This window comes from Marmota marmota, unplaced genomic scaffold (genome assembly GCF_001458135.2).
Source record: "Marmota marmota marmota unplaced genomic scaffold, marMar, whole genome shotgun sequence".
In the NCBI taxonomy this organism is placed as follows: Eukaryota; Metazoa; Chordata; class Mammalia; order Rodentia; family Sciuridae; genus Marmota; species Marmota marmota.
This window is the reverse complement of record NW_026000005.1, coordinates 51798836-51823438: the sequence shown is the minus strand read 5'-3', so window position 1 is coordinate 51823438 and position 24603 is coordinate 51798836. Positions and strand designations below refer to the sequence as shown.

General features: G+C 54.7%; 1 protein-coding gene across 1 annotated transcript in view; it reads right to left on the bottom strand.

Moving 5' to 3' along the window:
* Window positions 1–23776, bottom strand: part of LOC125618136 (atherin-like) — a 34106-nt gene extending 10330 nt beyond the window's left edge. The window contains exon 1 of the mRNA XM_048807997.1: window positions 23728–23776. Coding sequence (XP_048663954.1) covers window positions 23728–23776 — 49 coding nt within the window. The remainder of the gene's footprint in view (window positions 1–23727) is intronic.
* Window positions 23777–24603: the final 827 nt, after the last annotated feature.

Here is a 24603-nt window from a genome sequence, read left to right as displayed (position 1 = left end):
ATGAGACACTCTTCTCGCGCTGCCCTCTGGCCCTACCATCTTGTGTCTCCAGCATGAGCCCCTCCCAACCCCGCTGTCCAGTCTGTCCACAGTTCCTGGACCACCTTGGCCACTGCTGCCCCACACTCTTCCTCCTCTTCTGGTCCAGCCCCATCTGGTCCAGGGCTGATCTCCTGCACTGGCAGCAGGTCCCTCCGGAGCCCTGTCCCCCACAGCTCCCTCCTCCCAGGACCTGTCCTCGGGGCCTGTTATCTTCCTCCAGAGCTGCTAAACTACAGCAGAACATGTTAAGGATCCTGGGAAGAAGGCAGGGTGAAGCTAGGTGCCACTGGACTTCAGAGGGTCTCATAGGATCTCCTCTGATTTCTAGTTAAGAACAGGAGGCTTAAGTCATCTTGAGTTTTACCCACTGGGGGAGGATCTCCCCTGGAAGCCAGTCGCTTCCATGTCCCCAGCGGCCCCAGCAAGAACCCCACAGGGCCCAGGGTCTGCCCTGGAGTCCAGTGGCTGCAGTGCGTAGCAGCCATAGGACCCGACTTCCCCGCACCTCTTCTTCTTACCCTAAAGACAGGGAGTGGGGTTACAAGGACAGTGACCGACCTGGGGGGGGGGGGAATCTGGGCAGTCTCATAGTGCCCCAAGCTGGTGTGACGCCCTGCCATGGCTGTCCTGAGAGTCTGAGGACTTCTGAACAAGGGCCCCACAGGGGCCTTCTTCCTTGGGCCCAGTCTGAGGCCTCCACAAGAGGGCTGCTGGGGCCAGGCCACCAGGAGAGCCCCTGCAGGGACTCCTGGGACTGACCTGACTCCTAAGGTCTGCAGACACTGCCTCCTGGCCCAGGAAGCACGGCGGGAGCCAAAGCCCAGCCGCTCTGCCTGGGAAACACGGGCATTCCAGGAAGGCTCCTGCGACTGCCACGGAGACTTACAGCTCCCAGCCTCTGGGCTTGGCAGGGGGACAGAAACACTCTCCCCTCCCGGGTGAGCCCGACTTGGAGAAGGGGCCCCACGCAGCCCTCCGTGCCTGCGAGAACGGACGCGAACTCACCGGGCAGCTTTATGACGGGGCTGATGGGCCTGGACGGGGAGAGAGCACTGCTGAACATCAATATCCTGGAGAATGAGGAAGGAGATATTTCAGGAGTCATATATGCAAACAGTCGAAAGGCAAATGGTTTTCATAATGACTTATTAAAAGCTTTCTTCCCGGACTGGGAGTCCCAGAGCATATAAAGCCCAAAGCACTTAGCGAAATGGATTTAAGCACCAGAAAGCATGTCCTGAGCCCAGCTCCCCCCGGCAGCACTGACACAGCCCTGCCCCAGGGTTCTGAACTGGTTGGCTTTGGGTCCCTGGCTGGGTGCCACGTTCTCATGGCCTCTGCTCAGCACAGCTAGGACAAGCATGGAGCGCCCGTCCTCGGAGCCCGGCAGTGGCCTGAGCCATGATCAGCCATGACTGGTACTGGCCTGAGGTCCCTCTTATGCCCTGGTCTCCTGGGTTGTGGCTGGGCAGAGGTGGGGTTGGTAGGCTTTAGGCCTTCCACATTGGGCTCAGCCCTCAGGACAAGGGTCTCAAGTGGCCTGGCCCAGCCAGCCATGTAGCCTACTTTTTCGTGGACCCAGGAAATGGAAGGGGCACAGGGAGGCAGATCTAGTTGTGAAGCGTCAGACCCAGGGGAGATCCTCCCCCAGTGGGTGAAACTCAAGATGAGACCCTCTGAAGTCCAGTGGCACCTAGCTTCACCCTGCCTTCTTCCCAGGATCCCTAACATGTTCTGCTGTAGTTTAGCAGCTCTGGAGGAAGATAACAGGCCCCTGAGGACAGGTCCTGGGAGGAGGGAGCTGTGGGGGACAGGGCTCCGGAGAGACCTGTTGCTGGTGCAGGAGATCAGCCCTGGACGGGGCAGGAAAGTGTCCCAGGATGCCCCTCCCTGAGGAAGGCAGGGACACAGAGAGAACCCCGGTGGGCTGAACTGGGACAGGAGAGGGAAGTATTCCCAGATCAGGGTCCAGGAATCACCTCGGAAGCAAAGAAGGAAACCCACGGGAGCAGCCAGGCCCCCCCCGCCAGGCCCAGCCACTCTGCAGCCCTAGCCCCCCACCAAGGGGACAGAGCCCTGTCAAGCAGTAGGTGAAGGCTGGGTGACCTGGTTGTGGCTAGTCAAGGGCTTCGTGACACTGGTCAGGACAGGGCCTTGGAGAGCAGAATCCTGCCCATTTTACAAGGAGGACATCAAGGTCCAGAGAGGTGTGGCACAGCCCCTGTTCTCATGGAGTGTGGGAGCTGAGCCGTCACCAGCCTGGCTCCCGTACCCCAGGACAGCCCTTCCACCAGGCCACGCTGGCCCAGATGACGAGGTAGGAGGTGCATGACGTTGGTGGCCACAAACGTGAGCAGCTCCGTGTGATTCTGCCAAGCCACACAGCAACTCCAAGCTTGATTTACTCGACACATAACAAAGTCGAGTTAATCAGGAGGCCCTCCATGACCACCCAATCTGCCCTTCCAGCCTGACCTTCTGCTTTTGGGGGTACAGCTCAGCCCCCAACTGCACCTCCAACCCCACTAGACCCCCAAATGCAGGGCTTTCAGTTTTAAAACCAACAAGCCCTGGACAAACCAGGACCAGCTGTGACCCCACTCCCTGCTTTGGGGCAGCTCACCTCCTACAGGCCCCTGCGGTCAAGGGCCAGCCTGCCCCTCCAGGGCCTGTTCCTACAGCCAGACAGCATCTTCCTTGGAGGAGGGAGCCTGAGGGGGACACAGGCTCCTTGGCCGCCCTGCCATTGAGCACCTTGCCCCCTGGCCCAGCGCCACCGGCATGAACACCGTAGCCCAGAGAAGGGCCTTCACTTGCCACAGGTCCAGCCTGGACCTCGGCCATGCGCCTGCTCAGAGCACAGCCAACAAAGCAAGAGCTGGGGATCCCTCGCCCCCCACCCTGCTGCCCTCCCCCCACAAGACTCCGCAGGCCCTCTTCCATGGGCACCCCTGAGCCAAATCTGCCTTAGGACCATGGTCCATAAAGAACCTGCCGTAAGGACCCAGACAGTATCGTCACTGCCACGGCCCAGTGGGGGTAGCCTCAATGACGGTCATTTCCCCAAACACCCAGAAGGCCCCCTCTCCCCTGTTCCACAGCGTCCCAGGCGGCCTAGGTGGACAGTGCAGGGCGGCCAGTAGAGGTGGCCCCTTGTCTGCCCTGCTCCTGGGGGCCAATTAGGGTATGTTTCACACTGTCGCAGGCAGGGTCTGGCAGGTAGCAGAGGAGCAGTCAGATGGATTCAGGAAGCGTTGTTTTAAGGAACTCTACAAAAAATAAAAGCAGAATGCTTACAGCAGCCAATAAGAGAGTACCACAGCTGGGGGCCAACAGTCAGGAGGCGCCACCTCAGTCCTAAAAGGAGAGGGCATGAGGGCCTAGTGGACCTGAGGCAGCAGGCCAGCCAGCACCCCACGTGTGGAGCCTAGAGAGAGCAAGCGCCTCACAGCTAGGGGCCAGGAGAGAGCAGCTCGCTGCTGAGAGGAGTTAGAAACAGAAGCTACCACCGGAGGTCGGGTGCCCACCCTCAGAGGGAGCACACCCAGGAAATGGGAGAGGGGAGCCGTGGAGTGCTGACCACACTGCAAGGCATTGGGAGCGCCAGAGCCGCAGGACCCAGAGCAGCAGTCCTCGGTGGGCGGCCGAGTCTTCAGTCCTCGCCGCGGTCAGTCAGGGCGTGGGCCATGCACCGAGAGCTGTGCCCAGCGCAGGCAGGTGGCCTCCCTGAAGCCCTGACTGCGGGGCTCCCAGGCCGCCCACTCCCTGCAGCCGGGAGCACCTCCTTCCTGGAACAGCACCTGAGTGCTCTGCGCTGTGCCAGCCGAGAAGAGCCACGACCTCAGGGCGGGGGCCGCGGGGGACGAAGCTCACGGTGCCAGCAGAAGTCGGAGGGCACGCGGGCCAGGGGGAGCCGGGTGGCCTCGCCCACCCCTGCCCGCCTCCTGCTTTCACTCCAACTGCAACCTGCCCAGAGTTGGGGAGCAGGGGAGCCGTGGGTCTCCCCGAGGGGGAGAGTGACGGGGGTGAGTCTGGGGACCCACACGCCCGCCCAGTCCCAGAACCTCACAGTCCCCCAGCAATCTCTGGCCTCTACCTCTTCTTTTAAATAATTTCTTAATTTCCTTTGACAATTTTAAAATCATGAGTTTGATTTCTCGGTTTAGGCCAAGGTTTGTTTTCATTTTTTCCTAAATATTTTGCCATTGCTGATTTTTCTCTTTTCCCATGAGACGACTGCTTTGATTTCCCGAGAAGTCGGCTTCTGTCCATTCCTACTTTGTTCAGTTTTATTTTCATCTTCCTCACTCGCGTCAGGGCCTGGTCCGTGCCACACCCAGCATTAGCCCTGCTGTAGAGCACGGCCACCTCCTCCACCTGACAGGCGTCCCTTCACACGCACGGTCCCGTGGGCCTTGTGGATCAGTCTGAACCTTTCCCTTACTCAATGCCCTCATGGGTGGCGGATCTGCTGAGAAATCGGGGGGGGGGTGCAGACGGTCTGCAGGTGGGGTGGCCCACATTAGCCAGAGCACCTGCCCAGCCTTGGGACAGGGAAGCCAGAAGGTCCATCAGCAGGAGAGCCCTCTTCCTGCGGTTGGGTGTTCTCGTGGAAGTCGGTCTTCAATGTTAACATCACGTCCTACTTTACTTTTGTTTTTTCTCAGAGGTAATATACAAATGGGCTTTGCTTAGGTGCTCTTGGGAGTCTTTTTCCTAAAACGGGTGAATGTACTCCATTTACATTTACAGTCACGAAGGAAGCATTTGGCCTTGGGTCTGACCTTGACCTTCTGTGTTGCGAGCTTCCTAGGAGCGCCCTGGACCGTCATCTCAGGTGCTGCTGTAGAGCCGACTCTTCCTCCTTTCTGACCTTTCTGACCTTGGAAGAATGCAGTCCTTCCTGTCTCAGCTGCAGTCACTCTGATGGGCTGTTTAGCCAGTGTTTCTGAACCTACGTGCTTCAAACAGAGCCGCATGGACAACCAGCACGACCACACAGGCTCCCACCTCCCCATTTGTGGGAGGCCAACCTCGCAGGTGACTGGGTCACACTCCCTGCTGGGTGCTGAGGCGCTCAGTCACAGAAATGTGGCAGAAATGTGACTGTGGGGGTGTCCCAGGCCTCATGGGAAACTCTACTCAGCAACAGCAGGCCAACCTTCTTGGGTTCCCCATCCTTCTTGGGTGTGAGGGTGGCTGTCTCCTGCTTGGGTGTGTCTTGCTACAGCCCCATGGTGAAGCTGTGCTCACCTGTTCCTTTGTAATGTAACCCCTTGCCCTGTTTAGGATGGAATCTTCCACGGAAGTGCCTTGTGTGTGTCCCCTTCTCTTGCTCTGCCCTTGGGTGTGGCCTACCCAGGTGTCAGCCAACCTGCTGACAGGGGACATCATGAAGATAGACTCAGCCCCCTGAAACCTGACCCTTTGCCTCATTTGAATAGCTTCTCCTCAATAAAAGGGGTCAGCGCATGCTCTCACTCTCTCTCTCTCTCTCTCTTCCTGTGGACCCTTAAGGTCAGAGGAGACGTCACAGCGACCCCAAAGAAAAAGGTATTTGTGTCTCTTGGGTGGTTATTTTGCGCAGCCCAGTCAGTCCAGTTTACCTGGAGTGACCCCTGAGCCTTTTAGTCGCGAGAACTGAAACCCGGCACCCATTGGCCTGTATTTGGTTAGAGTTCTCTGAAATTTTTTTGATCATTTTAGTTAAGCTGTTGTGATTTTTAATGATTATGATTTATAATGTTTATTCAGAAGACATTTGCCAGTCTTTATTGAGTGCCCCCTAAGCTCCTGGCTTTGTCATTGCTGGTGGCACAGTGGTGCAGGAAACCCAATAAACAAAACCCTATCATCAGACAGTGCTTTCTAGAAGGGAGGAGAGGCTGTGTGGCTCATGCCACCTTCGACACATGGCTTCCGGGACTCCACAGTGCTTGAGCATGCACTGAGGGGCCCTGACAGGCCTGGCATGCCCCCAGGTGCATGGTCAGGTAGTCAGCCCAGCCGCAGGCCGGATTGCAGATGGATGGCCAGCAGGTGGGCTGGGGTGGGGGATGCGATTCCAGGCTGCAGGGATAGAACACACCTGTCACAGCAGCAGAGAGAACACAGCTCGGGGTGAGACTGGGTGCTGGGAAGAACTGACCGGCCCGTGTGCTGGGGAGGTTCCTGGATCCTCCAGCCAGATGACCTCACCTTTTCCCATGCAAAGGAAGAAAGAGTTTGACCCATTCCAATAGCGTGTTTATCCTGAAGCCTGGTTTTCTTTCAAGTGTTCCATAGGAAATGAAGGGCTCTGGGTCCAGTGCGGGTGGAAACCCTTCCATCCAGATCCGTTCCCAGGAATCCAGACAAGAGGAGACACCACACCTCTGTAAAGCCAGGATCACCCCAACACACTTCTGTGCCCCCCACTGGACAAGGCTGTAGTAAACAACCCTCCAAATGCTTGGGAATGTTGAATTTCTGCCCAGAGACCGTCCCTTAACCAGAGGAGCAGGCGTGCGCGCGCCCGCGCGCGCACACACACACACACACACACACACACACACACACAAACACTCAGGGGCTGGGGATGTGGCTCGAGGGGTAGCGCGCTCTCCTGGCATGCGTGCTGCCCGGGTTCAATCCTCAGCACCACATACAAACAAAGATGTTGTGTCCGCCGAAAACTAAAAAAAAATAAATATTAAAATTCTCTCTCTCTTTCTCTCTTAAAAAACAAAACAAAACAAACAACAACAAAAAAAAAACACTCAGAGTTTTGCTGCCATTGTCAATCACAGCCTGCCACCCCACCGAGCTTGAGGGGAGCATGGGACCCAGCCTAGCTAGCTGGTCATGGAACCCCATCTTTCCATGCACAGTGATGGGTCTGAGGCTGGGCATGTGGCCAGGCAGGCAGAAGTCCTGCCCTGAGGTTAGATACTGGCCAGCAGGGTAGAGGGACCCCCCTCCTTGTTGGAGTGAGAGCAATGAGTGGGCCCGGGCTGCTCCTGGTCTTGGCAAGGAGAATCATGACAGGCAGGTGAGGGCGGGGTATGGGGTGGAAAAGGGAGAACTGGCAGTGAACCCCTCCCAGCTCCTGACTCTGTGGCTCAGGCTGCCCCCTGGTGGGCCTGATCTCACTGGAGCCATCATGGCCACCAGAGGTCTGAGCAGTCACGCATCCAGGCCAGAGGTGCTTTCTGTGGCAACCCCAGTGAGAGGAGGGTCTTCTCCAAGCTCCCAGTGCCTGGCCCGTACAGTGCAGGGCAGAAGCGGGGGCACCTGAGGTCCTTTAGCTCCACGTGAGCCTCATGGGAAACTCCACTCAGCAACAGCCGGCCAAGAAGTGCACTGAGGAGAGGGTGCAGAGAGCAGGTTGTGGGTGGAATCCCGAAATCCCTTGGCTCTGTGCTTCAAACGAGTCCTCGCCAACATCTAGGATTGTCTTTGAACTGCTCCTCAAGAGCCCTGGTTAATGTGACGCTTCACGGGTCCACCATGAAATCAGGAACGCCTCAGATATCCTTCAGACCCGCGCCCCATCAATCAGAGAGGAAACCAGGCTCGCGCTGCAGCCCAGGGAGACGGGACCTCCTGGCACTCGGCCACAGAAGGACCCCTGGAACGCGGATGGTTGACAGGGGAAACGAGGAGAGGGAGGGGCAGAGAAGCTGCTTCCAGAAGGAATGAATTTGTGCGTGTGCTTTGATCCTGCTGTGATTTTTATTTGTTTTAGCCACATCCTCTCCTCTGCACCACTCAGCTCAAGGTGCTTTAAATTAGATGGAGCTAGAAAAGCTCCCCCCCCCGCTCCCCTCCCCCACACAGCCCGCGCTGCAGTCTGCAAGATGCATGATCACGCCGTGCTCAAGAGTAACTGGAATATATTGAGACAAATAAATAAACTCAGAGGCACCACATGCGTTTGCGATGCTCTTTGCCATGGACTCCTGATGTGTTTGCAGACAGCTAACTCTCAAGGCAAACAAAAAGTGGCAGTATTTACCCGGCTGTGCCTGGAGCTGTGGGAACTTCTGGACCGCGGATCTGCTGACGGAATTTGCTCACAGATCGGTGCCATTTCCCCTGGCTACCTTTCCTTCCCTCGCTGGCGTTCCTGCCTTTCCCATGGTCCAGGCTGAATGGGGACTTCTCTGGGATGCTTTCCTCTCGCGCCTGCTCTCAGTAGGACAGCACAAATGTCCTACAGGCCCTGACAGCAGGAGGTGGGAAGACAGACTGGGTCTTAAAGCCCAGAACTTTTTTCAAAAAAAGCAAACCAGTGCCAGCCAGACCAGCCACTTTGCTAAGCCTTCAGGAGAGAGCTCTCCACCAATAGATCCCCTCAGACATTCTTGTTAGGGAGGCAGATGCCTTGGGGCCTCTCTCAGGATTCTCTGAAACGAACCCCTATCTTCAGAACCTTCACTCTGCTCCCGCCATCGGCCGCTGGCTCTGGAGTCCTCGGCATGCAGGGACCTCCCCTGTCCGTGGAGGCGCTGCCCTGTCCACTTCTGTCTGTGAGACACAGGTGCAGGCTCTCTGCTCCTGCACCGCCAGGCGGAGGTACTAGGGCCTCAGAGCCATGGGTCCCAGCCAGAGGTGAGCGACCCCGTGCCATGACGATCAAGGTCCCTGCTGTACATAGTAGGTGCCTCATAGCCAAGAACTGTGGGTCATACCCACTCCTGAGGGTGAACAGAGGACCCTTTAACTAGGACACCCATGTAGGCATGACATCCACCTTCTTACGGTGCTCTTGGCCTCCTACGGTGGACAGAGCCCGCCCTGCCTCTGTGTCCCATTCTCTGACAGTTCCCACAGCCTAATGTCCCTTGGATATCAGTCTCTCTCTTTTAGTTCCTCTTTGGCTGCAGAGCATCTAGTTTCCCTGCTGTGACTGCACCCCCATTTCTTACTAGGATCACCTCCCCCCAGCGGGGTGTGGTCTGTGGGGAGGACAGTCGCTGGCAAACAGGTTCCATGCAGCAGTGACCATGCAGACTTCCACCAGCCTGGGAAGAACAGGAGAGCAGGGCGGTCGGCCTCCCCTGCCCCCACAGGAGGGCGTCTTCCTCCTGCCTTGAGCTCTCTGGCACCCCGGGTTTGGCATGCAGTCCCCAGGGGATTCCCAGAGCATCTCACCGCCCTCAGACACACACTCAAGATCCTTCCAACAACAACACCTGGGCTGGGCTCCGGCTCTGCAAGGTGGTTCTTGGAATCTTTCTGTGGCTTCCTACCCTTGTCTTTTGACTTCTTACACCTCAGCTCAGTTTAGCTGATTGACACTTCCCAAGAAAGTCACCTTCCACCTGATGCTGTGTTGTATCAGGTCAGATTGCCCTGCCCCTTGTCGTACATCTGGGCCACAGGGCTGGTTCTGGCCAGTGGGCTTTGGCAGGAGTCCTGTCTGGGTTGAAAGAAGGAAAACAGCATGTAACCTTCAATGTCTCTCCCTGGGCTGCGTGATACAATCAGCCTAGGTCCCGGGGTGCCCAGTGGAGCAGAGCCCCACAGACCTGCACTGCATGAGGAGGCAGTGGCCCGTGCTGCCTAAGCCCTGAGACCCCACTGCTGGTCCTGTTCTCGACAGCAGCTATCCCATGTCTTGCCTAAGAATCTCTTCTACCCCCCAGAATAAAACATATTTTCCTTGATGTTCTGGAATTGTCCAGTCTTCCTTTCTTATACCTAAACCTTTAATCCAGCTGAAGGCTATTGTAGGCAAGGAATAGTCAAAAGATGTCACTTTTTAAGTAAATGTTTTCCTATAGATCACCAATTGTCCAAAATCTGACATTCAATTTGCTTATCTGAAATGCCAACCTTACCAAATGGTAAATCTGAGGTCCCCATGTGGAATGTCTGCATTGGTGGTGACTGAAGTGTTTGACAGTACAGCGTTGAAGGTGTCAGTCTGTTTGGGGAAGTGATTTACATGTCAGCCCATTACCCTCGAGCCAGTGCCTGCTCTAGGACACTCATGACACTCATGAAGGACCAGCGAGCGTGTGCATCCAGGACGTGCATGCAGGAGATGCAGAAACCGAGCAGTGAAACAGCACCAAGGGTTAGGACCCTGTGGACAGCAAGCTTTCCTGAGGGAGGTCAAGGGGATGTGCCAGACCCACCTGGGGAATGAAAATCAAGAGCAAAGACAGCGGTGACTGAAAGTCTCTGCCCTTGGGCAGGAGGCCATCAGCCCCTGGAGTCCAGCAAGGACCAAGAAGCAGAGCCTTGGAAGCAACCTCCCCCCTCATCCTTTCACGCCAGGACAGCCTTGGGCCACTGAGCTGGAAAGCCGCAGATCAGACCTGCCATGCTCTCAGCACCTTCCAGACACTGACCAGGGCCCAGGGGCACGGGAAGGACAGATGCCACTGCAGCCACCTGTTGTGCGTCAGGGAAGCCCGGGCCAAGCTCATTCACACCACACACTGAGCGCTCCCCTCTTGCAGGTGGCTGCATCTTCTCCTCGGAGGTCGCAGCTCCTCCTGGTGAAAGGGGTGGAGGAACCAGCAACCAAGGGAGGCGGCGGGAGGTGCAGGCAGAAGCAGCCCCTCGCACTTCAAGACACAGTTCTGCCACCAAGCTGTCTAATGTGTCCTCATTTGGGAGCTTCCTTAAATTGTATTCTTCTCCCATGATTTAAAAATTTGCGTGACTTCCAGTTTAATCTGGCAGAACAAGGCATGTGGACTTTCTGCCACAAACCCCATTGAGACAGGAAAAGAGATTCAGAAGTAAGGATACAGTTCCCCTGGCACTGAACACAGAGACTGGTCTGTGACCCTGGAGGACTCAGCAGAGAGCATCACAATGCAACCCGTGTGGCCTGACGGGGGAGGCCTGGAATGCAACCCAGGACCATGCAAGTTCCCACGAGGAGCCCCAGCAGGTCTCCAGCGCAGAGAGGGGCGTGGCACAGCTGCAGGGGTCGGAGGAGGCCTGAACTACCCTTGTCTTTTGACTTCTTACACCTCAGCTCAGTTTGGCTGATTGTCACTTCCCAAGAAAGTGAATTACAGAAGGGACAGTTGCCCAGGACACCCACCATCCCTGGAGAAGCCGCCATCAGTAACCGGCGACCTGCCGGGGGCTGTGGCAAGAGCCACCACAGAGAGGCAGGGAGCAGCTCCCTCTTGGTCACCAGCACAGACAGAGAAGAAAACGAAGGCTTGGGAGGTGGCAGAGTCACCCAGAATAAGGCCTCTCTGGGACAGCCTAACTCCAGGTCATTCCACTGATTTCGCTGGGGAGAAACAGACCCCGGAACCACCTCTGCCCCTTGGCTCCTAGGACAGACCTGCTGAAAAAGTCTTCGCTCGGGGCAGAGGGAGCCCTCCAGCCCTCAGAGCAGCCTGCAAGTGTACAAAATCAGGCTTCTGCTCAAATCCAAAAAGCCGCTTGTGCTCCCGGAGCCAGGAATGTGCCTCCAGCTGCAGACCCAGCGCCTCCCCGAGGCCTGTTGCCACCTGTCTCTGAACTCCGCGAGCCCAGGAGCTGTTCCTGCGCCCTGCCCCTCCACGCACACCACAGGGCTTACCCAGGAATGCCACGGTGCACTGGGCTTTGTCTCCCTGAGTGCCAGGCTGCCCTCTGGGCGGCCAGTGCCCCACTCCATCCTGTTCAGCCAGCCCAGGGCAGCCCCAGCGCCCATGCTGAGACTGCCACAGACCTCCCTCCTTCCTCCTCCCTGGGCAGCCACTCTGCTGTGGGTTCCGGGACAGGGCATGGGGAAGGCCACCTAGAGGCCTGGGCCCAGGGGACAGAGCCCAGGGCCCTGGACAGGTAACAGGAAGACACAGGCCGTGTGGATTTCCCACTGGGGCCTGTCTGCGCGAGCCTCCAGCCTCCTGGTCATCTGTCATCACTGATCCGAAAGAACCGCCAAGACAGGGGAGCCGTCGCGGGCTCTGAGGTGGGACGTGACGGGCCCAACTGTGTGCCAGAAAACTGTCTCTGGGAAGGACCTGGGCCTGGCTGGGTCACTCGTTGGCCTGGGATCCCAGGACAGGAGGGCTCTGGAGGTCTGAGGGTTGTTGTCAGGGAGGTTTGGATTCAGATCCCACTTCCGACTCTGGCACGCTCGGCGTCCTCAGGCGACACGCCAGATCCCTCCAACACCAGCTGCCCTGGCCGCCAGGGAAGGGAAGCCACCTGGCCAGAGCACGGTGTGGCCTCGCCTGGGGGCCAAGGCTGAGTGAGCGGCAGGCACTGATGGAGTCAGCCCCTGGCCAGCATGGATCATCTGGTCAGGCTAAGTGCGTCCTGCTGGTGGCAAGAGGGGCAGTGCAGAGAAAGCAGGGGGCCCCAACCCAACCCCCGCAGGAGCCCTAGACTACAGGCCAGACCAGCCACCGGGCTCTGCTCTCTGCAGCTGTCCCCACTGCCCGGCTGAGATGGGATGACCAGCGGGCTGCCCGCCCAGGAGGCCCAGCTGCCTGTCTGAGAGGCACGACCCTGGTGCTCTGGGCCTGGCTTTCCTGCGCCCTGAGTAATCACAGACACTTGTCTGCACATGTCACCGGCCAGGTTCTGTGACCCTGCTAGAGATTCTCATTAACTTCAGTATCGAGGACCCAACAAAGAATAGACCACGTTGGACCTGAGGGCCCGGGTGAGGAGGCCAGAACCTGCAGAGATGCCCTGGGCGTTGCCTGACAGCAGGGGTCTGTCCCGGCGGTGCTGCCCACCTTGCCTGCGGTGGAAAGCCTGGGGAAGAGTGTGAATCAGGTCCAGACCCGCCCTCCCCCTCCCTCCCCCACAGCCATGAGAGCCTCTGGCCTCCAGATGCAGGGTCTGCAAGCTATTTCCCTGGTGTTATTTCAAGCTTTCAGGGCCTTGATCTTTTGCCACTTTGGAAGGAGCAGAGAAACAAAGGGATCTAGACTATTGCTTAATAGCCAGGCTGGCTTCCCCCCACCGGCCGGCATTCGTCTGGGCTCTGCGTCCTCACTGCCCAGCGAGCCTTGATGGGGCCCCCTCCTACAGCCATGTGGCAGCTCCCCCTCCTGCCCAGCAGGCCTCCTCTCACCCACAGGGTGTCCCACCCCAGCGAGGAACAGGGACCTGAGGGAAGGCAGGGGATGTCCCACCTCAGGGAGGATCAGGGACCTGAGGGAAGGCAGGGGTGTCCCACCCCAGAGAGGAACAGGGACCTGAGGGAAGGCAGGGGATGTCCCATCTCAGGGAGGAACAGGGACCTGAGGGAAGGCAGGGGATGTCCCATCTCAGGGAGGATCAGGGACCTGAGGGAAGGCAGGGGTGTCCCATCTCAGGGAGGATCAGGGACCTGAGGGAAGGCAGGGGATGTCCCACCTCAGGGAGGAACAAGGACCTGAAGGCAGACAGGGGTCCCATCCCTGGGAGGAACTGGGACCTGAGGGAAGGCTGGGGCATCCCACCCCGAGGGAGGAACTGGGCAGGTCCTCCCAGGCTGACAGCCATCTTCTCCTAGAGGAAGGACAGCGATCCCCAATGAAGGAAAAGTATCCACGAGTCCAGGTAGAGGACCGCGCCTGGGGCACCTAGAGACCTGGGATCGCAAAAACTTCAAAGAAGCAGAAAAGAAGATGTGCTAGCGGTGGCCGAGGCCCAGGCATAGTGAGGGCAGCTGGCTGACCTGTGAGCCCCAGAGCGGGGCTTAGAGCCGGGGTTTAGAGCTGCCCAGTGGGACCGACAGGATGGGTTGCAGCAGCTGGTGCAGAGCCCACCACACCCTGCCCCAGTGAGGGTGCTCCAGAGACACGGGGCAGCCCGGGGGGCTCCTGGGGAGAGCCACCCACAGGACCTGGCATCAGCACCGTCAGCATCTCCATCCATCCCACCACCTCGTCCCCACGGCCATCGTTCAGATCTTGAGGGTCCCCAAAAGGCCCAGGTGTTGAAGGCTCGGTCCCAGCCAGAGGTGCTGTTGGGAGGTAGTGGGACCCTAGGGGAAGGGACCTGGAGGAAGGAATTGAGGTTACTGGGGACATGCTGGGACCTTGCCCATCCTCCCCTTTCCCTTTGCTCCCTGGCTGCCAAAAAGGGAGATGCTTCCCCACACACACTTCCTGCTGCCTGCCTGTCCTAGGAACAAAAGCAGAGGACTCTCACCCCAAAACTTGAGCCAAAATCAAACTCTCCTCCTTATAAGTTGATTATGTCAGACGTCTTGTCACTATCGTGGAAGGTCAACTAACACAAAAGTTGTCACCATCGTAACCACCACAAACCACCTGCCCCTGAAGTCCTGCCTCTGCCCCTCTTGCCAGTGACCTCCCTGGGACACACACATGACCTCAGCGTCAGTGCGGGCCATCTGTGGCGATTTACCAATAGAAAGCCCTTGCCCGCTTGTTCCCCTGTCACTGGTCCCCGCCTCCCTGCCTGTCCACCGCAGGCTGCTGCGGGCGCTGTGTCCCAGGCCACCTCCCACCCAGCGCCTCCCCAGAGCTGCCCGACAGCTGCAGCTGCACCCGCTGTCCTGCCTCTGTTCCTGTGCCATTCTCTGCAGCAAAGGAACAGCTGCCATCTCCCCCTGAAACACCTCCTCGCCCACCCCTCCTCAGCTCCCCCAGCCCCCTGAGGGCTATCCCTGCCCAGCACACCGTTCCTCTGAGCACTGCAGTCAACCTCATCCCCCAGGCACCCAGCCGCTCCTCTCGAGGCCCCTGGGTTAACACACCCAGGGTGGCCCGGGTGTTCAACACACAGACAGGATCTTTGGAGGCCCAGCACAGCCTCAGCCACGTGGCTCCTCTCCATCCCGTCCACCCCCCTCTGGGAATCAGGGGAGAGGCCGGAGGAGCCAGGGAGCCCGACCTTCTTCCCCTCCCCCTTGTGACCAGTGGGTGACGGGCAGTGTGATACCAGGTCTCTGCTTTGTGATTTTTCAAGCACAGGATACAGTAGGGGGACAGAGGCCTCTGAAGTCCCCAACCTGTGTCACTAGATACGCACCCATCAGGCATACCATTTTACCCCTGAGCCCCAACTTCCCCAGAGGTTGCCTTAAGAATTAAAGGAGGTGATTCACTGCCTCGTACCAAGCCTCAAAAGGGACTGAAGAATGGGCTTCTCCCCATGGGCCCCAAGGGAGTGTGGGCTCCAGGGAACAGGCCACAGGAAGAGCAGCACAGGGCCACAGGCGGGCAGAGGCCTGGGCTGCAGCAGGGACCAGCCGTAGCTGCTTGAGATGGACCCTTCCCATGACCCTTTGCCCGTGGCAGCGCGACCGAGTGCTGAGCCAGTCCTCTGGAAATGGCAGCCAGGAAAGAGCCACCAGGACAAGAGGGAGGACCTGGCCCAAGAGGGGGCCCTGTGCAGTGTGTGACCGGGCAGCGTGCAGGCCCAAGGGCAGCTCCCTCCAGGCTGTCGTGGAACACTGGGGCCTGTTCGCCCTCGCAGGCCCTGGCTTCCTGGTCCTCCGCAGCAGGGCTGGGCCAGGAGCAGCGTGCGCGTGCCTGTGAGAGTTTTCACTAGCACGTGAGTGGGCACGTGTGCTCACATCCCAGCCAGAGGCTCCATGGCTCACAGGCCACCAGGACACCCCACACTGAAGGCTGAACAAGAGGCCCAGGGGTACACAGTCCCCCAGAACCTCCAGTTAAAGGCACCAGCCAAAGTGGGAACACCTGGCTGTCACGGTCCCAGCGATGGAGGCTGGAAAGCCCTTGTCCACTCTGTCAGTGGAAGAACAGCCCAAGGAGGCCTCGGCAGAGAGCAAGGCGTCCACTCACACAGAGGGACGCTCGGGAAGCCAGAGCCCCACGTTGGGCGTTTACTTGGTGAATCCTCCATACAAAAATAAATAGTGGGCGCAGCTGCCCCCCAGGGAAAGGAGAAGGAGCACAATCTGCCCCACACACGGCCAGCCCAGGAAGACGTGTGGGTCTCTGTGTGTGTGCAAGTGCGAGTCTGTGTAAGTGAATACAGCAGCGTGTGTGAAGCGCTTTTGAACATGAAGCGCTCGCTCCAGTCCCCCTTTGCCTGGGGGGGTGGAAGTGCTCCAGTGAAATCAGACGCAGATCCGGGGCGAAGGAAAGTCCAAGTCTAATAGAACAAGCTTCCTGCCTCCTCCCTGGGGACTCGGGTGACCCTGCCAGCTGCTCAGAGCTTCTGTAGGCTTGGGGAGCCCTTAAAAGGAGCCATCCTCCCGTCGAGGAGCGACCACAGGCTGCGTGCTTCCAGTTAAGCCTCGGAGCCACCTGGGCACTGGATCCCAAGAAAACGCCAACCTGCAGGATGCACCGGTCCTCCTGAGCCCCTACAGGGGGGGGACTCCTTCAGAGGAGGCGTCTAGATGGAGGAATGGACAAAGCAAGAGCTCAGATGGGAGAGAGCAGCCAGCAGGTGGCCAGCACCCTGCCCTCCTGCGACTGGACCTCACAGAGTTCTGGTTACGAGCTGCAGCAGACTGCAGCCCTGGGCAGGGTAAAGAAGGTAAGGAAGAAAAGGGCATGGTGACGTGCTTTACCAAAATGCCACCCACTGTCACACACACACCCCACCCCACGACACACTCCCTCTGATCCACTGCCACCAAAGGCGTTTCAAAAGAAAAGATCAAGGAAGCTGAAATCCCAGACAGTGACCACCTCTCGACAGTGCCCGGGAAGAACCAGCAGGGGTGTCAGAGGCAGGAGGCCACTGGGCAGAGCCCAGGGCTGGCTGGGGGGCAGAGCCTCAGGCTCCGGGCCTGAAGGATGAGGGATTTGCTGTCACTGATTTGGAGCAGGTAAGAAACCCATTCGAAACTGTTGTCACTCCCTGAGGGTGAACAAAAATCCAGCCCCTTGAGCTACAGAAAATGCAAAATCAAGGTATAGCAGGTAAGAAAGAGAGGACCATGACACACGAGTGAGAGCCTTCGTCGTGGTCACGGTAGAATGAAAGTGGGTCGTGTGAGCTGAGGGTGTGTAAGAGAAAGCTCTTCCTGGGCTGGGCGCTCCACCTGAAGGGGACAGCATGATGGAGGGGCAGGGTGTCCCTCAAGAAGGGAGATGCAGACTTCCGTTGAGTTGCTGGGGTGAGCTGAGTCTGGCAATCGCCCCTGGCCACAGACACTGTCCCAGGTGTTTCTTATTGCATAAGGCTCAGGCCACCAGGTGACCACAGTCAGCGAGGACTTGTGCCGCTGGCACCTTTGTCCTGCACGAACACCCTGGCCCTGTGGCTAGGCCTCCCCACAGGCCTGAAGCTCTCTGCGTGCTGGGGATGCCACAGCTACTGGGACGCGTAACTGTGGGCAGAATAAAAGGCACACCAGCTCCACAGGCCACCCCCGTCCACAGGCCACGCAGAAAGGAGCCCACAGGTCCAAGCAGCGACGGGGACGACAGAATGTGCAGTCAGAGTCCCAGTGCAGGCACCCGTGGCGCCTCTCAGGCCCACGCGGGTCAGTGCTTCCAACAGAAGCTGCCACCAGGTCCCTGCAGGGTCACCCAGGCAACCATCATCCTCACAACTCACACGTCAGCTTGCTGCAGCCAAGCTGGGGACGACCAGGGATATATCGTCCAGCCGTGTGACCTCCAGAGTTGGTGATTTTAAGTTGATGAAAAATAAGTAAAGCTAGAGGTTTACTTAGTATTGTCCCTGGTAAAATCCCATCTTATGCAAATATTCTGCTTCTGTGGTTTAATCAGGGCCCGTGACAGGTCTGTTGAAAACAGAGCTCAGGGGAGAGAAGCAACATGCTCCACATTTATTGTGCCAGGGGTTTTCATTGTCCCAGCCTTTGTCCCATGTGGTTTCCCCTGTCTCAAAGAAGACTTTAAAACACTTACTGAAAGAAATTAAAGTTCAGATAAAAACTGTCTCATATTCTCAAGTAAATGAAATAAAATATGGTATATCTAGGTGCCATTTCTTCTAGCTAACATTTTGAGTGCACTATATATGTGTATATGCAATGCATTATACGATATGAATATTGTATATATTTCACTGTGCTAAGTGCTCACCATATATATGTTATGGTTTAGATATGAGGTGTCCCCCAAAAGCTCATGTATGAGACAATGCAAGAAGGCTTAGAGGAGGAACGATTGGGTTATGGGAACCTTAATCCAATCAGTGTATTAATCCCCTGACAGGAATTAACTGGGTGGTAACTCTGGGCAGGTAGGGTGTGGCTGGGGAGGTGGGTTCCTGGGAGTGTGCCTTTATATATCTACGTAGCTCCTTAAATTGTTTGGATAGTATTATTTCTACTTTACTGAATCCCACCCCCCAAAAAAAGTTATTAACAATTATAATAACAGTGAATATAAGCAGGACAAATTCGCCATTCCAGCTCCTATTTTCTGAGCAAAAAGCAACCCCAAGCTGAGTGGCATGGAGCCATTCTATGATGTTCACCACTCTGCGGGTCAGGACCCAGGACAGGCTCAGTGGACAGTGTCCGTAGCCTTGCTGTGCTCCAGGAGCAGGAGACAGTGCCGTGGGCCAACTAGCATCATGTGTGAGGACCTCAGTTCCTTAGGGGGCATCTCTGGGGCCATCATTACCAGGCTTGTTTCTTTGGTCACCTGTCTGTGGATGGGACGGCTGCAAGAGTGGGGGCTGTCCCCCTTCTCTCTCCAGGGGCTTCTCCACGTGGCTAGTCTGGAACTTCATAGGCCTGCGGTTGTGGGATGGTTGGCCTAGCACACAGTGGCTGCCACCCTGACACGTCCCCAGGGGAGCATCTAAGGACTGCCGCAGTCTGGCTGGGCACAAATCACGAGCCACTGAAGCAGGAACAAACTTTATTTCTGAACTCCACCAGCACACTCCACACACGCTCCCCGGGAACTCTCCGGAACGCCACCCACGCGGCTCCTCCAGGAACCACCAACCGGAAATCCCTCCTCCAGCACTTCCCCAACCAATGCGAACTCCCCAGGAATCCCTGGGAGAACTCCAGAGTAGCGGGCCGGGCCGAGGAGGACAGTAAAGGTGTAATATACAATTGAATCAATCCAGCATCATCTAATGGCTCGCCTCTCAACCAATACTATTGGCAAAATGCCAGGGGCCATTCCGACTCGGCTGTGGCTCTCAGCAAAGGACAGTAAAGCCAGAGCTGCCAAGTGTCTTCCAACCCAGCCTCAGGAGTCAGGCAGCACTCTGTTGGTCCAACAGAAGCAGGTCCAAGGGGAAAGGAGCCATAGACCCTACAGCTTGATAAGAATGTGCCAGAAGCAGTGGACTTTTTTTTTTTTTTAGCTGCTGATGGACCTTTATTTTATTCATTTATTTAGAAGTGCTAAGAATCAAACCCAGTGCCTCACACATGCTAAGCCACAACCCCAGCCCAGCAGTGGTCATTTTTAATCTGACATATTTGACTTTTAAAAGGAAAGGAAACAAGCTCATGTTATTTGCTCTTGAGAAAATCAGCTAGTGAGAATACACAATGCACTTCTAGGTCACCAATGACTAGTTTCATTTCTAGAATTAATCGAATTATGTTCTGTGCTCATACAAATATGCCATGATGAAACCCACTAGAGTGTATAATTATTATGCCCCCCAAAATTGAAATTTTAAAAATCAATGGGTTAAAGAAGAAATCACAAAATTAGAAATACTTTGAAATGAATGAAACAAAAACACAAAATGCCCAAACTCATGATATGTGGCTAAAGCTTAATTCAAAGGGAAATTTATAGCTGCAACATGCCTATATCTGAAAGAAGGAGGAGCTCAAATCAATAACCTAATATTCTGCCTTCAGACCCTGAAAAAATAAGAGCAAGCTAAACCTAAACCAAGCAGAAAGAAGGAAATAATAAAGATTAGAGGAGAAATTAGTAAAATAGAAAAAACAACAGAGAAACTAAATGAAACCCAAAGCTGGTGCTTTGAAAAGATCAAGAAAACTAACAGGGCTGGGGAGGTGGCTCAAGCGGTAACGCGCTCCCCTGGCATGCACGGGGCGTTGGGTTCGATCCTCAGCACCACATATAATAAAGATGTTGTGTCCGCCGAAAACTGAAAAATAAATATTAAAAAATTCTCTCTCTCTCTCTCTCTCTCTTAAAAAAATAAAAGAAATAAAAGAAATGGTTTTAAAAAAAAAGAAAACTAACAAATGTTTTGGTTGGAATTTTTCTAAGGAAAAAGGAAATGAGATGGGAACAGAAAAGACAGTAGAATGACTCTGACATCACTTTCCTATGCTCAGGATGAATACACGACCAGTGTAGCTCGACATCATGTACAGCCACGAGTGGGATACTTACAGTCCATGTACGTATAATACGCCAAAATACACTCTACTGTCCTGTATAACTAGAAAGAACGAATAAACATTGTTTAAAAGTCTAACACACACACATAAAGAAATGACCCAATTACTAAAATCTTAAGTGAAAGAAGGAAAGAAACAGAAAGCATCATACAGGAATGCTGCATGTGGCTGTGCAACAACAAAGTATCTAAATTAGCTGAAATGGACAAATCCGTAGAAAGTCAGAGTATTAAAACTGTCTCAAGAAGACACCCTGAATAGAACAATAACTAGTACAAGGATTGAAGTAGTAACTAAAAACTTACCCACAAAGAGAAGTCCAAGACCACTAATCCTTCCAACATTTAAAGAACATAAATTCATTACAAAATCTTCCAAAAAATAGAAAAGGAAGGAACACTTCCCAACTCATTCTATGAGGCCACTATTACCCTGATACAAAAACCTAAAAAGAAATTACAAGAAAAAAAAATATGGACCAGTATCTCATATGAACATGGACATGAAAAATCATCATTAGGATACCACCAAACCACTTTGCCACAGAGGTAAGGACACATGTGCACCATGACCAAGTGAGATCTTCCCCAGGAGTGCAAGTTTGGTTCAACATCTGAAAATCAATTAATATAATACAGCATATCCATAGAATAAAAGTAAACATCATATGGTCATCTCATTAGATGCAGGAAAAAAACTTTTGACAAAATTCAACCCATTTCCATGATAAAATACTTAACAAATTAAGAAGAAATTTCTTCAACTTGATGAAGTGCATCACAGAACTTCACAGCTGAATGCACACTTATTGTATAGACTGGAGGCGCTCCCTCTCGGTCAGAAGGCGACAAGGTGATGTGCTCTTGCCACCTCTATTCAACATTGTACTGAAGGTTAAAGCCCGAGGAATTAGGCAAGAAAAATAAATAAAAGGCATCAAGACTGGAGAGGAAGAAGTGAAAATATTTCTTTTCATAGATGACATGATCATAAGAAGTCCCCTGGAAAACTAAGAAAAAATTCCATGCATACATAATAGCATCAGAAAGAATAAAATACTTTGGAATAAATTTAATAAAGGAAGGGAAAATGCACTCTAAAAGCAATGAAATATTGCTGAAAGTAATTAAAGATCAAAATAACTGGAACCCATCCCGTTTCCTGGATTGGAAGACAGCGTGGTTAAGATGACAGGTTCAGTGTGATCCCCTTCAGAATCCAAACTGAGTTATTTGCAGAATTTGACAATCTAATTCTAAAATTCATGTGGGATTGTGTTGGGGACTGCAAATCAAGTCGAGATGGCGCCTGGCAGTTTGCCAGGAGGAGTGGTTGTGAGGCCACGCCACCGAGCCATTAAGATGGGGGGATTCCTTATTGGCTGACTGCCGTAACTGGATGATGCTGACTGAGTCAAGCTGGGTGTCATCAGTTAGGTCTCTATACCTCTGCGGTCCCACAACAAAGCAGTTCCCGCTTCAACCTTAACAAGTTGCTTGTCACCTCCCGGTTATTTTGCCCTGCCGGACTGCGGCGGGATTGCGAGGGATCCAGAATAACTAAAACAAAGTACTTTTAAAAGAACAAAGTAGAAGGACTCACATTTCCTGGTTTCAAAACTACAAAACAATGTGGCACTGGCAAAAAAAAAAAAAAAAAGACAGATAGGTCATGGGCTAGAACTGAGAATCCAGAGACAGGTGTGTACATCTACGGGGAGCTGATTTTTGGCAAGGGTACCAAAACCATTCACTGGGGAAAGATAGTCTTTTCAACAAATGGTACTGGACAACTGAATAGACCCACGCACAACAATGAAGTTAGATCCTTGATGCATACTACGTTCAAAAATGAACTATGAGCAACAAAAGAAAAAGGAGATAAATTGAACTTCATCAAAATTCAACCTGTAGCACTTCAAAGGATACCATCAAGGAGGTAAGGCAACCCACCGGAGGAGAGGGGACGTTCACAAATCACGTGTCTGTCAAGGGACTTTGTATAAGTCAGCCTTTGTCACTACAACAGAACCTGAGGTCACCAATGCACAGGGGCACTCAGCCTCGGAGCTTCTGCCTTTAGGCTGGGAGGAGTGGCCCGCGCAGGAGCACTCCGGGAGAAAGACGCTCACCTCGGGGCAGGGAAGTGAGGGACCCAAGAGCACCAGGACCAGTCCCCTCAAGGACACACTCCCTGTGGCCCCACCCCTTAGAGTTTCTACCACGCCCCACAGCACCACAAGCAGACCGGGCCTTTAGGGTCTTTGAGTACATTTAACACCTAAACTATAGCAGACTTGTTTCTAGGAAATATTTTTAAATCCCTTATAATTCAGGGCTGGGGCTGAGGTTCAGCAGTAGAGCACTTGCTAGCACATGTGAGGTGCCAGGTTTGATCCTGCACACCCATAAAAATAAATAAACAAAATAAAGATATTGTGTCCAACCACAACTATACATACATAAACAGACAGATAAAACCTCTTACAATTCAATAATAAAAAATCAAGAAACCCAATTTCAGAATAGACAAAGAACATGAATAGGCATCTTTCCACAAAAGGTGAACCAGTGGCCAGTAAGCACATGAAGATGTCCAACATCATTTGTCATCGGAAAGACGCAGGTCCACTCCACAGTGAGGTGCCACTCACACCCCTAGGGTCGTTCAGTCAAAAGTCGGATGATGATAAGTGTTGGCGAGGTGTGGAGGAATCCGATGCTCGTCCATCGCTGGGAGCACATCAAATGGTGCAGCCTCATTAGACAACATTTCTGGAAGCTTCTCAAATGACTAGACATGGAGTCACCGCATGACCCAGCAGTTCCACTCCTAGGTAGTGTATATTCCCTAGATAAATAAAAACGTGTTCACGCAAACACTTGTACACAGATGTTCATGTCAGCATCATTCGTAATAGCCCAAAGTTGAAGACAAACTAAATGTCCTCGACTGAACAAGGAATACACAGACACAGTCTGTCTAGACAATGGAATATGCACAAAAGGGAACGGAGCGTTGGGATCTGCCTAAATGTGGGTGAACTTCCCAGAGGCCTGTGAGGGAGAGGAAAGATACAAAAGGCCACGTGTTGGTGCGTCCGTCCCGGGAGGTCAGAAGAGGAAGCTCTGGTCTGTTGGACAGGAAGCAGGCAGGTGAAGACTTGGGGATCACAGGGTTTGAACGTCACCGTGATGACGGCCACACAGCTCTGTGCTCTGCCAGAAGCACTTGTTGCCTTATTCGGTGAGTGATCCTTGCGGCCTGTAGATTATGAACAACAGAAACGCTCCTCGGGATCCAGGCAGGGCCAAGGCCAAGGACCACAGTCGCAGTGTCCAGTGAGATCCCGTCTTCTGTCTTTTTATTCTGATTTCAATCTTCATACCCAACCTAACTTGGGCCTGCTGTGTGGTCCTCAACCTGCTCTGTCCAGGTGGTGCGTCTGGTGTTCTCTGAGCACCTACTTTCCACCAGGCTGGTGGCTGTGCCACCTTTGTACCGGCCCCCTGCCATCGGCCTATGGCTCCTTGTGGCTGCCCTGGGGTTTTGTTGAGATGGACAATGATGGGGAGACACAGCCCCAGCCTTTGCCCACAGCTCAGTGACATGGCAGAAGACACCACAGGCCAGGCCCAGGCTGGGCAGAGCTGTCCCTGCTCTGTCCTTGGGTGTCTGAGTGTGGTGTGAGCTGTCCCACAGTGGGCCCTTTCCACAGGGGTCTCCACTCCCACATCAGGGCCCTCAAAGGTGAGCAGGGAATCCCCACGTCAGGCATCGTACAGAAGGGATGCACTCCCCTCCCCATCTCCATATTCACCCCGTCCAGAGCCCCAGCCCCGACCTGCACAAGAATCCTGCGGGGGTGGGAGTCCCCTCTGCGGTGCTGTCTCCACCGGCTGCCTAGGGACCTGTGTGATATTCTGGGGTCCATGGTGGGCAGAGGTCGAGGACCCCAGTCAGAAGGTGCAGGAAGAGGTCTCTGGGTCCAAGACAACCTGGAGGTGGGAAGCTCAGAGCGGCCAAGGCTATCATCCACCATTCCTGCTCCTGGACGTCCCAGCAGCCACGACCACCAGAGGCACTGCCCCTCCTGCCAGTCACCAGGCAGCCCGGAGCCTGACGCCCTGCCCGCACACGGCCTGCCCGCGCACAGGTGAGCCCCCACGCCAGCCCGCCCCGTGGCAGCAGGACCCCGCTCCACCGGTCGCACTGTTTCCTGTGGCAACCGAAACAACCGCCATAAACTTGGTGACTTAAAACAAACAGAAATGTCTCCCCTCACAGTTCCAGAGGCCATGAGTGCAGAACAAGGGGACCCTCCCTCAGGGACGGGGGGGGGG